The sequence below is a fragment of the Carex rostrata genome, chromosome 5, assembly GCF_964058835.1.
Source record: "Carex rostrata chromosome 5, lpCarRost1.2, whole genome shotgun sequence".
NCBI lineage: Eukaryota > Viridiplantae > Streptophyta > Magnoliopsida > Poales > Cyperaceae > Carex > Carex rostrata.
The window spans coordinates 2,483,288-2,500,608 of record NC_135922.1 but is presented as its reverse complement, the minus strand read 5'-3'; the positions used below and the strand labels follow the sequence as shown (position 1 = coordinate 2,500,608).

The 17,321-nt window shown below is 34.4% G+C and overlaps 2 protein-coding genes across 2 annotated transcripts; one reads left to right on the top strand and one right to left on the bottom strand.

Moving 5' to 3' along the window:
- Positions 1-37: 37 nt before the first annotated feature.
- On the bottom strand, positions 38-1,545 carry LOC144554171 (uncharacterized). Its single transcript, XM_078302442.1, has 3 exons — positions 1,306-1,545; positions 1,049-1,133; positions 38-807 (listed from the first exon to the last, which is right to left on the bottom strand). Exons 1-3 carry the CDS (start codon positions 1,447-1,449, stop codon positions 206-208), a joined length of 831 nt encoding a protein of 276 aa, XP_078158568.1. The 5' UTR covers positions 1,450-1,545; the 3' UTR covers positions 38-205.
- Positions 1,546-6,540: 4,995 nt separating this feature from the next.
- On the top strand, positions 6,541-16,281 carry EMB2765 (P-loop containing nucleoside triphosphate hydrolases superfamily protein). Its single transcript, XM_078302269.1, has 14 exons — positions 6,541-7,062; positions 7,145-7,237; positions 7,601-7,750; positions 7,847-7,999; positions 8,108-8,238; positions 8,886-9,120; positions 9,865-9,975; positions 10,191-11,240; positions 11,326-11,568; positions 11,675-11,860; positions 12,669-13,090; positions 13,625-14,354; positions 14,688-15,038; positions 15,747-16,281. The coding sequence occupies exons 1-14, from the start codon at positions 6,628-6,630 to the stop codon at positions 15,990-15,992; spliced, it is 4,536 nt and encodes a 1,511-aa protein (XP_078158395.1). The 5' UTR covers positions 6,541-6,627; the 3' UTR covers positions 15,993-16,281.
- Positions 16,282-17,321: the final 1,040 nt, after the last annotated feature.

Below are 17,321 nucleotides of genomic sequence, written 5' to 3'. Positions count from 1 at the left end.
TATATGCTTATTGGAGTAGTGAATTACAAGTGAATAATTTCCAATGAAAAATATTTATTAATAATTACAAGTGCATCTTAGAAATAACTAAAGGCTCATTTAAAAAGATATAATAATTATCTAATAATCGGCATTCAACACATGCTAACTCTTGAACTACTACAAAAGTGACTACACAATAACTTGCCACAAAAGAACTACAATCTTAAACAATGCTACATGCATTAGGATTCTCATCACTGAAAGCAGATGTAATCTGACCATCTGTTCTCTCCCTTCTCGGGTAATATTCGCTGTTACCATATACTGGTACTGGTCCGGCATACTGGTTTTCTAGTAGAGATGGCTGTGTATACCCGTGGTATTCTGATGCGTATGTAGGTGGCCGATAGCTATTGTAACTATGTGTTGCATTTGCATAGCTATTATAGTTGTTCTCATATGGTCTCATGCCGTAATAATTCGGATTGCTACTCCCATAATCTCTGTGGCCATAGTCGTGCGGGTATTCGTGCATCATGCGTACTTGTGGTGGCATGTTATTCATCTCCAATCTTGCTTCCTGCTCTACCGGGGGATTTACTGGTAGAGGCTCCTCAGCAGGGGGAGGGGGTTGTTCAACTGCTGGTGCTTCACCACTTGGCACCTCCTCATTGGCTGGTGGGGCTGGTTCTGCCGGAATGACATGCGAACATATCGTAGCGATCTTTTTAGTTCTTTTTATCGCTTTTACAATCCTTTCAGGATCAGCTCTGCCAACAACTGTTAGCTTTTGCTGAGCAATATCTGTGTATACTTCATACACACCTGAGATAAATACAAAAAAATAATTAATGAGTCATATTTTGTAAGAAATCCAGAGAAATAAAAAGGCATCAAAATGGACACAAGTTATTTTTCCTTTTGAAGTTGGGATATTGTTCTCAGAGAATAATTTAAGGTCATAATAAACACTTTTCATGAAACAATAAACTTTCTTGAAAAGTACACGTGAAAATAAAAGAAAGAAGATTAAAATAAATTACTCTAATGAAAAAATATATATTACCTTCTATATTATGCAATGCTTTCTTGATCCTTTGTACACAGCCATTGCAGTCCATTCTGACAAGCAACTCAGTAACTGTAGGTTTCTAAATTAAATCCAAAAAAATAAATAAAATGTCAAGGCTCCCTCTCACAAATGTTAAACTCATTAAAGAAAAAAACCACAAAAAGTATCTCATTTTATATGAAACAGAGTTACAAAAACAATGTAGAGCTGTTGAACTAATAATAACAAATTAAATTGACATATATATATACCTCTGCCTCATCACCCATAATTGTTCTAGGATCAGGAACTAGTCTTCTTTTTCTATTAGCTCTGTATTTAAAACAATCAAGTAGAGATGGACGAAATTCTCTACTTGTAAGAGAAGAGAACAAGGCAACTAAAGAACCATTCATGGCTCTCCTTATATATGAATGATATTTGTATGAAGCAATTAATGGTGCAACCTTTTTGGTTTTTTTGGTGGACTGTACTACTCACATTTGCAAAGGAAGGCAAAGTTTGTGGGGGCACTTGAGAATTCCCTTTTTGTTACAACGCTAAGATTTTGTGTGGCCTTTTTTAGTGTGTACTCTTTGTAAAATCATCAATTTGTTATATGAGATTTTTTTTTTTCCTTTCCTTTTTGTTGGAATAGCCTGTTGCATAGGTTATTGGTATGATTTTTTTTTTTTTTGTTGCTAAAAATGATATATTCATTAGTGCTCGTTTCATCCAAAGCCGAACCTAAAGCGTCTGAACTGTGCAACGGTTTAAATACACGGAGTTGTTTAAATTTTATTAAGTTTAAATTTGTTTGCACGAATCTCAACGCAGATCGAACATTTTAAGGTCGCTTTTGCTTTGGACAAAACATTCTTGAGTTGTATACAACATTGCTACTGTAAAAAATTTGAACATAACTAAACCATTTTATTCTGGAAATTTTTTGTATAGGTTATTGGTGTGAATTTTTTTTCTAAAAATGTATTTCATTACTGCTTGTTTCAACTAAACCGACTGATATGCGCAAAAATTCCCACCATACGGTTTATATGCACATTGTCGCTTAAATCTCAATGCATATCGGACGTTTAAGTCCAACTTTGCTATGGAAAAAAATATTACTGATTTGTATTCAACAATGCTACTATAAAAGAATTCAAAATGACTAAATAAGTATCTTGGCAACACAAATGGTTACACAAACAAGTGTCACAAAAGAACTAAGTACTAGTAACAAAGGGGGAACGTGTGAGTGCCATTTTTTGAAGAGATGAAATAAACACGGATAAAATTGCTTGAAAAACACATCGGCTTGATATTTGTTGAATTTTTGAAATATCATCTTAAAAGTTTCTCAAACTCTCTTCCCTTTCTCACAAGTCATTGTCATTATCTCATTCCCTAGCAAACGTGGCAAAGAGATCAATTAGTCTTCGTTTCCCATCTCATTTCATCTTGTTTGGGAATCTAATTTAACCTTTAAGACCTGTTCGACAGATTATTATTCACCGTGGGAAAGAAAAATTTACTCAGATTGAAGTTTTTATTTCCACGGTGAACAGTAAAATCTAGTTCGAAATTTTCAAAACCCATACCCATTCCTATTCTCTACTGGACTGTCAAACGGGCCCTTATTGTTGTATTGTAATTGGTATCAATTTTGCTACAACACTTCAGCTTGACAACTCACAACAGTAAATTCAAAATTCAAATGAAATACTTAATTTATACATGATAAAAAAGATAGAGGTACTGATTTGTATAAAGTGGGGAAATTCACATTTTTCACATGTTAAATCATGTTGCTTTGTCCGGTCACATGATGTGTTTTGTGTTATGGTATCAAAAATCTTTGTCAATAAATATAAATATGTGTCAATTTCTCTCAAAAATAATCTATGTTGATAATTTATTTTTATTGAAAATGTAGGAAGCGTGCGTGCAAAAAAATTGAGAATCAGTTTGCAATCTAGTGATAAAATAAATACAAATGTTATATGTTCAAAATTTGAATGAAAAATTTATCGTAAACATAAAATAATTGGGTGACTAGATTTTCAATCTTTAATAATAAAAAATACATCAGAAAAAAATTAGTCTTAATGAGGGATTAATTGGCATGATTTGCAAAAATTGTTTGGTTATGTTACACTTAAAATCATTAGAACCTAACAAGTTACAAGAATATGAAATGCATTTTGCCAAAAAAAAAGTTAGACACATACAACCTTCAAAATGCCAAAAAAATTAAATATTTGAGAAATTATTTGTGTTTATCCTTTGATAACCACATATCATCTTACTCGTACCAATCAAACAAAAAGATTAATTCATAACAAGGCACTCAAATTTTTAAAATAAAGTGATGGTGAAGAGAAAGAAATTAACTTTTGGAATATACCACAACCGACCAAAGATAAGATCAGAAGGAATGCATGAAAGAGGCCTCTTGGTCAAAAAAATAATAATTTTAAAAGGGTTTTTTTTTGGAAAAGGATGCCAAGAGAATCCCTCCATCTCAAGAAAAGTATGGTTCATGCTAATTAATTGGAATTTTGATTTGAATAATTTACCAGAAAAAAATAACACATATTAAAAAAAATTCTCTTATATAAATTTTGTGTTTCAAATAAAATACTTGTTTGCATTAAGAATTTGATTAATACAAAATTAATTTTATAAAATTGTCAGATAAAAATTTAACATTTTTTAATAGATATTTATCTTTTCATAGCCAAACTCACAAAACTATCCTTTTATTATTTTTATTATTTTTTGACAATTGTGTGGATTGATTCCCAACCTTATCTAAGAAAAATAATAAAATAAAAATGGTGGCAATGACATCGCCAATTTTAATTTGATTTATTAAAACATATCAAATAAGTTACTATAATTGCACCATCCTTCAAGTTCATTTGAAGAATATTACAATCATATTTTTTTTCACAGATAAAAGTGTTAATTAAATAAAAAATGTGTATATTCAACTTAAGAAACATGCTATAATAAATAAAATAAAAACATTAAGTAAACTTCATTAAATTTGGTTCATGATTGTACTGGTCTACGGTGGACCAGGAGCAGGCATTTCTTCAGTAGATAGTGTGTGTTTTTTGTGTGACAATGCCATTGTTATTGAAGCCTCCTTGTCTCTAGTACCAAATTGTTGCCATTATTGGAAAACCTCATTTTCTTCCAAGGAATAAATCACACTCATTGGTAGCGACTATTTCTTTCTTAATTTAATTGAAAATGATTGTTTTACTTTTACCATAAGCTTTTTTTATTATTTTAAAATTCTGTAATGATGCTTAATTGAAGAGGTTGACAAAAAAATAGAGTTAATTTATCATGCAATTTCTTATTTAACCCTTTACTTTTTTTAAATATATTTAATGCACCCTTTAACCATTTTTTTTCTCTTTCTTATTTGCTTACAAAATTAATTATCCATAGTTAATAAGTTATTTAAATAATTAAATCTATTATTGTCAATAATTTCCTATTCCAGTAAAATCCAAGGCTAGTAAAAACCAGAAAAAAATGTCAAAATTGTCATATTAATTTTTCTGCAAGTAGAGTCCAACTTTATACATATATCACTAGAAATTGTTATATAAAATTGTACTAGAAATATTTCAAGACAAACATAAAAACTGTTACAAAATTAATATTTCTTAAATTATACGATACCGGTACGTAAAAATAATAAATTTTGCGTAAATGTTCATTGAAACTATTATATAGTAATTTTTAATTTAGTACATTCTAACAAAAAAAATTATTTTATACGATCGCATAATCATTATAATATTAGGCTTATGTTTGAAAATAAAAAGACGGAAGATAATATATATATTGCCGAGAAAAATTTAAATTACAGGATTTGATGTGCTAAGGATGCAAACAAAATATTACTTTATATAAGGGTTTGATATGCAAAATGAAGGAAACTTCTTTCCAAAGTGCGCCGACTGGATTCCCAGAGTAGTCCTGCTGTCACCGACTGTTGGGTCCCACTAACGATTTTAATGCCCCTTCTTGTATGTACAGTAAAAATTAATTTCAAAATTTGTATGATACTTGCTCCTTTCAAAATTTATAAATTAATTTTAATACATTCACTTATATAATTATATGTATAATACCAGTAATTGTTAGTAATAACTGATAAGAAAAGGTTTGATCATTCTATTCATTATTTTTTGTTTTTCAGGGACTGTTTGGAAAACAAATGCACAAATAATAACTGTCACAGTCATGTAATTTAATATAAATATATAGATATAATGTTAAACAATTCGGATTGATAGTTTGAACTTTAAAAACAAAGATGTAGAATATGAGACATGATGAGATATGAAATGCACGAGTTATTTGACATTTATTGCTGATTCATACGACTTTGTTTTTAGGAAAAAATTCCAGTGTGCCCATATAAACTTCTTAAATAGCCAATATCCCCATAAAAACATTAAAATATCTTATATCTCCATAAAAACTTAATTTTTTCCCTTCCATATCCTTTTATTCATTTAACAACTTAATTAGTATTTTTAAATTTTGAATTGACAAATATACCCTTCATTTTAACTCTTCATGAAACACATGAGTTAGTATAGTGAGTTCAAAAGCAATTGAAATTATTAACTTATATATTGATTTATAATGATCCTCTTTGAGTTAATTTAAATATATAATTTGAAACTTTTTTTCTCTTCTTTTGAAAAATGTTAACCATTAATTTATGAATATTAAAGTAGAAAGTATTTTTGCAATTGCACATAAAAGAGAATATTTTTTGCAATTACCTACTAATAAATTTATTTAAAAAAAATAAATTAATCAGGAGGATTCTCTCAGGAAAAAAATAATTGGGAGGAATTATTTGATAGTGATTATATTGACATCTTGATGATGGTTTTTCAAATTAATTCAAGTAAGATTGGAATAAAATAATTTCATAAATTATTTTATTAGATATATAGATAGTCTAGGAATCAAATTTCATCAGCTTTATGGACATGATCGATGAAATGATAAACATACTATTTAGATCACGCCAACAAAATTAAATATGAAAGTTAAATTTATTTATTGAAAATTATTAAAAATTAATTATTATCAATCTCTCAGTCTCTCCCCATTAATTAATATATATTTAAAAAAAAATATCGACCTTCAACATTGTCAAAATTCTAACCCAAGGAGTCAGGACTAAGCTGGGTCTAGCTCATAATCGGCTTATTTAGCGAGTTGGACTGAGATTAAGAGTCCGAGTTGAAATCTCAACCTGTAATCGCTACGAGTCAGCTGGTTCACTGAATCTTATTTTAAGAAATTTTTTTTTTATAAACTTTTTAAAACAAAGTAACTGAAGTAACTGAAGTTTTGATTTTAGATCCTGACCGTCAGATCTGTTTTGGTACGAATATTAAAGAGATCCAGTGCCTCAATCCAAATTTTGAGTTACTTCAGAGGTTCCAGAGTCCTATTACTTCACTAGCAGAGAGAGAAATCCATTTGAGTTACAAACCCTAACCCCTAACCTCTCTCTCTCGCGCTCTCCTTCCCCGACTCCAGCCATGCCGAAAGTCTACGGCACCGGCGTCTACGACTTCCGGCGCCACCGCGTGGCTGAGTACCCCATCGACACGCCTGCGCCTCCTGTCCAGACCAGCGAACCTCCAGCTCCTCTCCCGGTCGAGAAGCCACCTCCTATCGGGTCCCTTGCTCAGCCCATTACCCTATCAGAGATCCAGCGTGACCGCCTGACACGTGTCGCCGCTGCAAACTGGGGCCCCTCAGTTACTGACACTGAGTTCAAGCCTGAGGTTGTTAAGGAGATTTATGAAACTGAGCTGATGGTTACTGATAGAGGTCGAAAGACTGTGCCATTGCATCGAGTTATGATTCTAGAAGTGAGTCAGTACTTGGAGAACTATCTCTGGCCGAATTTCAATCCTGATTCGGCAAGTTTTGAGCATGTCATGTCTATGATCCTCATGGTTAATGAGAAGGTTTGTTTTGCTTGTAGAGGTTTTTACCAGTAATGTCAGAATATTTACTGGTACTGATTCTTTTGTTGCTTTTTTGTTGCAGTTTCGAGAGAATGTTGCTGCTTGGGTTTGTTTTCATGACAAAAAAGAGGCATTCAAGGGGTTTCTCTGGAGAGTCCTTCGGCTCAAGGAGGAGGTTTGTTTCACTTTTTCTCATGTTTCATATCCTGTGTTTGATTGCAAATACAATAGTACATTGATGTGAATTTGGGTATATTTAGTCTTATATGCACTATGATATAATTTCAATTTCAATTTAGTTTTGTTTTGATTAAATTCAGGGCTAACTTAGTATATAACTTTGGGTTAAATTGAGGCTTCATTACTGTAAAACTTTTACTGGTAATTTTAACCCTTAATGACACTTCACAGGAACAAACCAATTGCCTATGTTTCTCTCCTTCACATGCAAAGCAATTCTTATATATTCACTTTTTTTTGCTTCTCATTTCTCAATCTCCCTAACCTTGCTCCAATTTTTTTATTTTTTTGGTTGCAGCAAAGGGCCTTTAGCATGGCTGAGAAAACAAATTACCTTCTATTCATGATAAATGCTTTTCAGAGTCTAGAGGATGAGATTGTCAGTGAAACTGTACTGCAGTTAGTAAGCCTCCGGTTGTGGCATTCCCTCTCTTTCGGCCGATTTCAGGTACTTGGTAATACTTCACTAGTAAATTTAGTTTAAATTAGTAAGGTAACTTTTGCTAGATTGAATTCATCTCATGCCTTTTCTAAACCTTAACAGATGGAGCTGTCCCAAAACCCCCATTTGATAAAGAAATGGAAAAAAATGACAAAAAGAGAAGCAAAAGATGCTAAGAAAGGAGGCGAGGATTTCGACCCTACTAATGTGCTGGAAGTGAGGTTTCTTCGCAATCTAATCGAAGAATTTTTAGAGGTAAACTGTTCTTTAGACTTTACCTTATCTTATTGATTTCAGTTCTTTTTCTCATTAAAGTTCAAGTGCATTACACCTGATGAACAATTTTACATTGATATATCTTAGATTCTGGATTCCAAGGTTATGTTATCCGAGGAGGATTCCATGGAGGAGCAAGTCGACGAATCGTGTGTCTTGTATTGCGAAAGGTTTATGGAGTTTTTGATTGATCTTTTGAGCCAACTCCCTACTAGAAGGTGAATAGAAAGGCTTTATTTTGATGCATTTCTTTCTTAATGCAAATATGTATTACCATTGATCCTTGTCCCAAAATGCATAAGTTGATGTGCTATATAATATATTCTTCTACAAATTACACCTATCATTTTTACAGTATTGGTGAATTTTAATTTTACATTTCTCATATTCCAACTCTTGACCCTTGTCCTTTGGTTAAGGTGATGGTAACAGTATTGTATTCAAATTTGATAACGTGTTTTGCTTTCATAAGCCAATTTTTTTTTCCATACATACAAATGAGAATTGTCAAACAAAGGATTTGTATGTTGAGTTCTGATTTTATATGTTAGTTTAATGTAGATGAGAAAGCCTTGGGAACAGCTTAATCATCTATTTTCTTGGGGGAATTTTTTTGAGTAAATTAGTGAGTTTCTGGAATTTGGAGGGGCAAATATGATATTGTTAATTTCAGAGGGAAAGATAGATAATTTTGAGATTTTTGAGGGGCATACATGAAATCTAAACAACTCAAGACGATATGGTTGCTTGTAGTGCATGCCCTTAGGTCTTATCTCTAGTTTTTGTTGTTGATAGTTTCTTATTTTCTCAAGATTTGAATTGCCACATGCATCCTACTGATACCAACATGCTAAAACACTATCAGATTTCTGAGGCCACTGGTTGCTGACGTGTCGGTCGTTGCAAAATGCCACCTTAGTGCTCTGTACACCCACGAAAAGGGACGTCTCTTTGCACAACTGGTAGACCTGTTGCAGTTCTATGAAGGATTTGAAATTGACGACCATTTCGGCACACAGCTGTCAGATGATGATGTGCTGCTTACCCACTACAACCGTCTCCAGGCCTTTCAACTCTTGGCCTTTAAGCAAGTACCTAAGGTAATGGTTTTTCAGTCTCAATGGAGCAGTTATCATATTCATTTTCTGGTAATCACAACATTGGCCTACCATATAGGGGTGTTCAAACGGTCGATTCGGTTAAAATCAAATTAAAATAGTCAAACCGAAAATTTCTCGGTTTTCGAAAATCTAACCGATTTAAACTTGTCAATCGAATTACAATTGATTGAACTGAAACAAGAGAGATTAAACCGAACCAAGTATAAAAAACTGAAGTAAAAAATTCAACCGAACCATTTAAACTGAAAAACTGAACCATTTAATCCAAAATTTGTTGGTTTGGTTGGAAACCAAATAAACCAGATCCAACGAACACCCCTACTACCAGATAATATATAGACCAAACTTTGCAAGGCTTGATTTTTTAATACAGGCTTGAGTTTTATATACTGGCAAAACTTTGTCAACCAGGTTTTAATTTATCATTAAATATTTTTTATACGAAGGAAAGCAAAATTTACAGAGAGATTGTAGATGGTCCCATTTGACCTCAATTCATCCTTAATTGTGTACCTGTGAATCAATTTGTTTAGCCTGATTCTATAACATAACAAATGCAAATGGAAAGAAAAATATGACCGCTCAATTTATGTTGGCAAATGAAATGTTTTGTTCCATAATATGGATTGCACAATCCATGACCAGTGCACCAGTTGCAAGATTTTTTTGATTCTGGATTAAATAATGAAATTTTGTTCTCCCTCTCTCTCTCTATCAACACAGTTACGAGACTTCTCACAGTGCAATATTGGTGCAATTGACAAACGTGCTGATCTGACGAAGAAGCTTTTGGTCTTGTCTGATGAAGAACTACGCGAGCTGGTTTGCAATAAGGTTTGTAATAAATTACTTTTCAAATTTTAAAAAGGTTAAAGTAAAAGTTTTGTCATGAAAAAACAGTTTCTCATGGGCCTTTTTGGTGAAATCCAAAAAAAAAAACATGAAATGCACGACTAACATGAGTAAAAAAAAGAAATTTCATGTAAAAGAATAAATACATTACATTTACTTATTTGCATGATTATCTAACAAGCTTTTTGCCTTAACAGCTCAAGTTAATTTCAGAAGGTGATCCTTGCAGCCCTAGACGTGATTTTCTCATGGAAGTCATGGTCTCCTTCTTTGAAAAACGTCAATCTCAAAAAGAAGCAATAAATGCAATGCCACTTTACCCGAATGAGCAAATAATGTGGGATGAGAGCCTTGTACCAAGCATTAACTACTCTGGTGAGGGTTGCTTAGCCTTACCAAAACTAAATCTCCAATTTTTAACCCTTCATGACTACTTGCTACGCAACTTCAACCTGTTTCGTCTCGAATCGACTTATGAAATCCGTGAAGACATCCAAGAGGCCGTGCCACATCTCCTTGCTTACATAAACAATGAAGGGGAAACCGCATTTCGCGGTTGGTCCCGCATGGCAGTCCCAGTTAAGCAGTTCAAAATTTCTGAAGTGAAGCAACCTAGTATCGGAGAGGTCAAACCAGCAGCTGTGACAGCTGAGGTAACATTTAGTGTTGCTAGCTACCGGCACCAGATTCGGTCAGAATGGGATGGTTTGAAAGAGCATGATGTGTTATTTCTCCTTTCGATTAAACCGACTTTCGAACCTCTTAGTGCTGACGAGGCGGATAAATCTACTGTGCCGGAACGATTAGGGTTACAATTTGTGCGTGGATGTGAGGTGACTGAGATACGTGACGAAGGAGGAAATCTCATGAATGATTTCACGGGAAGGGTAAAAAGGGAAGAATGGAAACCACCGAAAGGTGACATGCGTACCATAACAGTTGCTCTTGATCCTGCGCAATATTACATTGATACCACTGATAATGCTTCTGAGGATATATATGGATCTTTTAATGTATTGATGAGACGAAAACCGAAGGAAAATAATTTTAAGGCGATTTTGGAGTCAATTAGAGATCTCATGAATGAGACATGTATAGTGCCTGAGTGGTTGCACAACATATTTTTAGGGTATGGAAACCCGTCAGCTGCACAGTGGGCTAATATGCCAGATTTACTCGAAAAGATTGATTTTAAGGATACTTTTCTTGATGACGAGCATTTGAGGGAGAGTTTCCCCAATCACGAGGTAAAATTGCAATATTTTACAATTGTTTTATAATGTATCTATAAGAGGGGAACTTATTGACAAATGTACCTTTTGTAATTTATAGGTTTCCTTTGTGACATCGGATGGCACAGAGATCGCTAAACCAAGTGCGCCTTTTCGTATCAGAATACCAGATTCGTTGAAGAGAGATACCAGTGCATTACCAGGCAATTCAAAACCAGTAAATGAAGAGAATAATATTTCAAAGAAGGAGAAGTTAGTTGTTGAGTCTTACATTCCAGCTGACCCAGGGCCGTATCCTCAAGATAAGCCTAAGCAAAATGCAGTTAGGTTTACATCAACACAGGTATTTTATTTATCAGTTTCTCTTTCTCTTTGTATTTTAATTTGAATGGTGTACTTCATGTTTGAAGCTAGATTGGTTGTACTAATAGGAAGTCATAATTTTACAGGTAGGGGCCATCATTTCAGGGATTCAGCCTGGTTTAACCATGGTTGTGGGGCCACCAGGTACTGGTAAGACAGACACAGCGGTGCAGATATTGAACGTTCTCTACCATAATTGCCCCTCTCAGAGGACACTGATCATCACTCACTCGAATCAAGCTTTGAATGATCTTTTTGAGAAGATCATGCAGGTAGTTATCTTTCTTTATATTTTTCAGTTAACATGATAAAAGAATAACTAAAAGAAATCCAATCTATTAGTTATTTTTAAAAATGTGAGAAGTTTTATATGCCAATACCAAGAATACCTTATATTGATTATGATGATGTTTTAGATCGTAATGGTTTAGTTAAAAAACCGATTTGGATTGATATATACGAATGACTTTACATAGAAAGAACACTCTTTCTATGCAAAGAAATTACGACATCTTTCGCCAATCAGTTCAACAGGGGTGTTTGGTTCGATGAAAACCGAATTAATATAGTCAACCCAAAATTTTATTCGGTTTTCAAAAATTCAACTGAACCAACCGAATTCAACTTGTCAACCGAAAACAACTGAAGTAAATTTCGGTTTGTTTGGTTGGACCGAAATAAGGGAGATTAAATTTCAAAATGTCAAAAGTCAATACATACACAAATACATTTAATAATCATAAAAATAAATATGAAGTATATATATAAGTTGTTGACATTACATGGCATTATTCAATTCCATACAAAATATCCAAACCAAAATATAAGTTGTTGATATTAAATACATTATATATAAAGCATGGATTTGAATCATATAGAGTTTGGTTGGTTTGGTCTTTTTGGTTTTGGAAAATCTAAACCGAAGTAATTCAAAAATTTTAACCGAACCGATCCATTTAAACTGAAAAACTGAACCATTTTAATCCCAACTTTTTCAGTTCAGTTGAAATCAAATAAACCGGACCCAATGAATATATGGAGCTGTTCGTCTAATTTATTTCCTTTTTTAACTTCTTTTAGAGGGATGTTCCGGCGAGGTACCTACTCAGGCTAGGTCAAGGAGAGCAAGAGCTCGCAACTGACCTTGACTTCAGCCGTCAAGGCCGTGTAAATGCCATGCTCGTGCGTCGCCTCGAGCTTCTACGTGAGGTTGAGCGGTTAGCGATCTCCCTACGCCTCCCGCCCGATTCCGCACACACTTGCGAGGCGGCCAGTTACTTTTGGCTTCTCCATGTTTACTCACGCTGGGAGCGGTTCCTTAATGAGTCAGCCTCCAATACTGACAAGGCAGAGTATGTCAAGGACAACTTCCCATTCTCTGCATTTTTTGAAAATGCTCCTGAGCAAGTTTTTACTGGGGAGTCGTTTGAGAGGGACATGCGTGCTGCCAAGGGTTGCTTTCGGCATCTCTCTACCATGTTTCAAGAGTTGGAGGAGTGCAGGTACCATTTTGTTATTTCTGTTTTTTTTTTCTTGTGTATATCTGATACGCAGTGCCTCTAGTTGTGCACTTGTGCCTAGGTTTTTTGTGTTATACCAGGTTGAGCACTTTCTCCGTGTTTTATATTGTTTGAACTGAAGTGTAATTAGATAATCAAGTCTTAATCCAAGCAAAGCACACATGACAAAAAATGTAATGCTATTTTTAGTAGTGCCATACTGTACTGGGTTGCAAATCATACAAGAAGACGTAGTATGGAGATTTTTAATCAGCATTAACTCAATTTTAAATAATTGTTAGTTGTGCACTTTCTTGAACACTTTCTTTGTGTTTTTCATTGTGTTTTGAGTACTAGTCGGTGTAAATTGATTGAACTGAAGTGTAATTAGATAATCAAGGGTAACACATTTTTAGTAGTACCATATTGTATTAGGTTGCAAATCATATAAGAAGACATAGTATGGTAATTATTAATCAGCATGAACTTAATTTCAAGTAACCTTTATTTACTTAAATTCATGCAACTATTTCACAGGGCATTTGAACTTCTCAAATCAACTGCCGACCGGGCAAACTACCTAATGACAAAACAAGCAAAGATTGTGGCCATGACGTGCACCCATGCAGCCTTAAAAAGAAAAGATTTTCTCCAACTAGGGTTCAAATACGACAACCTACTAATGGAAGAAAGTGCACAAATCCTTGAAATCGAAACCTTTATACCCATGCTACTTCAGAGACAAGAGGACGGACATGCACGCCTGAAACGATGCATTCTAATCGGGGACCACCACCAACTACCCCCAGTTGTGAAAAACATGGCATTCCAAAAGTACAGCCACATGGATCAATCCTTATTCACCCGCTTCGTCAGACTCGGTGTACCATACATTGAACTGAATGCACAAGGTAGGGCCCGGCCGACAATTGCAAAATTGTACAATTGGCGATACCGAGAGTTGGGAGACTTACCTTATGTGCGTGAGGAGGCAATGTTTCAGAAGGCGAATGCAGGGTTCTCATATGAGTATCAGTTGGTGGATGTGCCGGATTTCATGGGGAAAGGTGAGTCAGCACCGTCTCCGTGGTTTTATCAGAATGTAGGGGAGGCGGAATATATAGTCAGTGTTTACATTTACATGCGCTCGCTCGGGTACCCAGCGTCAAAAATTTCTATTCTGACGACTTATAATGGACAGAAACTATTGATCCGTGATGTTATCAGTAGAAGGTGCAAAGCATATGGAATTGAACCCCCTAGCAAGGTACTTCACTTGCTTTTTATTTCTTACTTTCTTTGATCTTAATTTAGTTTACTATTAAATTATTATGATAGTTCTTGTTTTATTGCGGTTTATATTTCTTTATTTAGCTTTTGGTTGCCTTGATATGATGTAATTTGACATCTGAATGTAAACTACTGATAAATAGGGCAAAACGATTCTTAGTTTAGTATTAGTGAGGGTCAATCAAGGCTACTTATTATTTGCTTATACCTTGATTTTACATTTATATGCCAACAGTATAATGCTTTCTTGAATAATTTAACGCGACTGTTAACCAAACTCAACTTTTAACTGTGCAATATTAAAAACCAGGTGGCCACTGTAGACAAGTTCCAGGGGCAACAAAACGACTTCATCCTGCTTTCCTTAGTACGGACCCGGTTCGTGGGACACCTGCGTGATGTCCGTAGATTGATCGTGGCCATGTCACGTGCACGGCTGGGGCTGTACGTGTTCTGCCGGCGGGCCCTTTTTGAGCAGTGCTTTGAGTTGCAACCCACCTTCAGACTCCTATTACAGAGGCCAGACAAGCTCGGTTTGAACTTGCAAGAGACGACACCTTTCACAGATCGGCCGGTTGGAGTAACCGGCATGGTGCGGTTTGTGGAGGGGGTCGAGGATATGGAACAGCTCGCCAGTTTTAGAATGCATGAGCTTTATCAGGTACTTTCTGATGCATTAATCATTTGCATATTACAGATCGGTCCGTACTATGGATTTGATCTGAACAGATCAACGTGATCTCCGAATGAAAATGTACTTGGAGACCAAATTTTACATTTTTTTACTATCTTTTTACATAGGAAATTATTTGTTCTAAAGATTCGGGACCATCCAAAATTAGTGAATTTCTACCTATAGAAAAATTGTAGAAAAATTCTAAAAATGTAAAATTTGGCTCCAAATACCTTTTTTTATGAAGATCATGTTGAATGGTTTAGATCGACTGTTTGAATCAGTGTTGTAAATAATGGTATGCGCTCGTCGGACAGACATGGTACCGCCAAGTGATTATTCGGGAATAATCGGAAATAATCGGCCGATTATTCGAGAAAATCCGTGACAGTTTGATCATCGTCAACGACTGATTGGACGATTAATCGGGCCTAAACGGATGTTTTTTACAACACTGGTTTGAATTTGAAAACATAGATAGTCTCACTCATCCTCCTTTTTCCTTTTTTCTTTTCCTTCAAAATAACATATCTAAAGCTTTTGCGGATTAATGGCAAGTGTCACAACATAGCTTGAAAAATTTTGGACAAGAAATGTTGGGTACTCTTTGCAATTTGGTAAATTGTTCTTTAACCCGTGCTTGCCTTGTGTACCATATGACCCTTGATCGTTTTCTTCATTTTCTTTTTCATACAGATGCAAATGATGAACCAATACAGACCAGTTGAGGAGTTACCTGACAACCAAAATGGTACTGACGAAGCGGGTCCCACAGAGAATGGGGTTCAAGATGTAGAGATGCCCCTTGCTTCCAGTGGGGAACCCGAACCCGAACCCAAACCTGAGTCGGAACCCGAACCCGAACCCAAACCCGAACCCGATTCTGGTAACATCGCACAAGAAGATGATGCTTCTGCTGATGATAGCAAAATGGAAGAATGAATTTTGTAACTATTTTATTTATTCTTCTGAAAAGAGGGGGCCGCAGAGCAGGTGGGACCCACAGTAACACATGGTTAAGTGTCTAAACAAAATATCTGACACAAAATGTTGAATTTGATTGGGGCGAGACGATAGATCAAGGATTTGTGCTTGTATTTAGCTCCAGTTGTGGGGATTTTTGAATCTTTTATAGCTTGTTAGTTGTAACGTTAGTCATTGCTGAGATACCGTGCACAAATATTTAGCCATTTTTGTAGCGTATAAATGGATACTGTTTTTTAATTATCAATTGATTGTTTAAAGTACACGTACGCATGCCCAAAAGAAAGGAAGAATTTTTCTTAACCATGAAATTTGATTTTCTTATTTTCTAATAGCTCATTCTATCTGCGAGTTGAGAAAATGTTAGTTAAAAAAGCTTTCTGAATTGAGTGATTGCTTGGTGTTACTCAGAATTATCATAATTAAAATTTTGAATCAATAAGAGCCTTTATAATTATAAAGTTGTTAATGCAAGTTAAGCATTAGCATGAGTATCAGTTGCACATCATCTTATACAACAGGGTGACCCTTATCATTTGGGGCTTGTGCGGTTTGTGGGCTCAGCCCATTAAATTACTTTTAAATTTTATTTCTGACATTACTTTACAGATAGATTTAGCAGTTCAACTAAGTTGATGATTTTATTTTAAGAGTGAGGTTAGGGTATTATGTGTAGCGTACTTTGGTTTGTACTGTGGATGTATATTTTTATTTTTAAAATTCAAATATTTCATCCATACTGCTCAACATGATATCTAAATGAAAATGTGTCTGGATGCCAAATTTTACATTTTTTTTTATTTTATTTACTATTTTTAAATATGTACAAAATCACTAGATCTAAAGATTCTGGACCATCCAAAATTAGTGATTTTCTCTCTATCTGACCAAAAATAAGTAAAAAACATTGAAAAAAATGTCAAATTTGGACTCCATGCAAATACATTTTCATATGGAGATCATGATTAATAGTTCGGACTGATTATTTAGATTTGAAAAATGAAAATATAAATCCATAATATGGATCGAAGTGCACTACACTTAGTACTGTACTCCATAGTTTATCCATCAGTAATTATCTTAATTATATTATTCTGATTTTATTCTGATATGTATCCTCTGTAATACCGCACAGTGGGAGACACATGAGAACCCAAAACATTATTGTAACTAATTAAAAATTATTGTAAAAACCAATAGTATAATCAATGAGAACCCGAAACATTATTTAATTAATTTACTGAAAAATTAATTTCAGTAATTTCAAATTATTCTTATAAAACAATA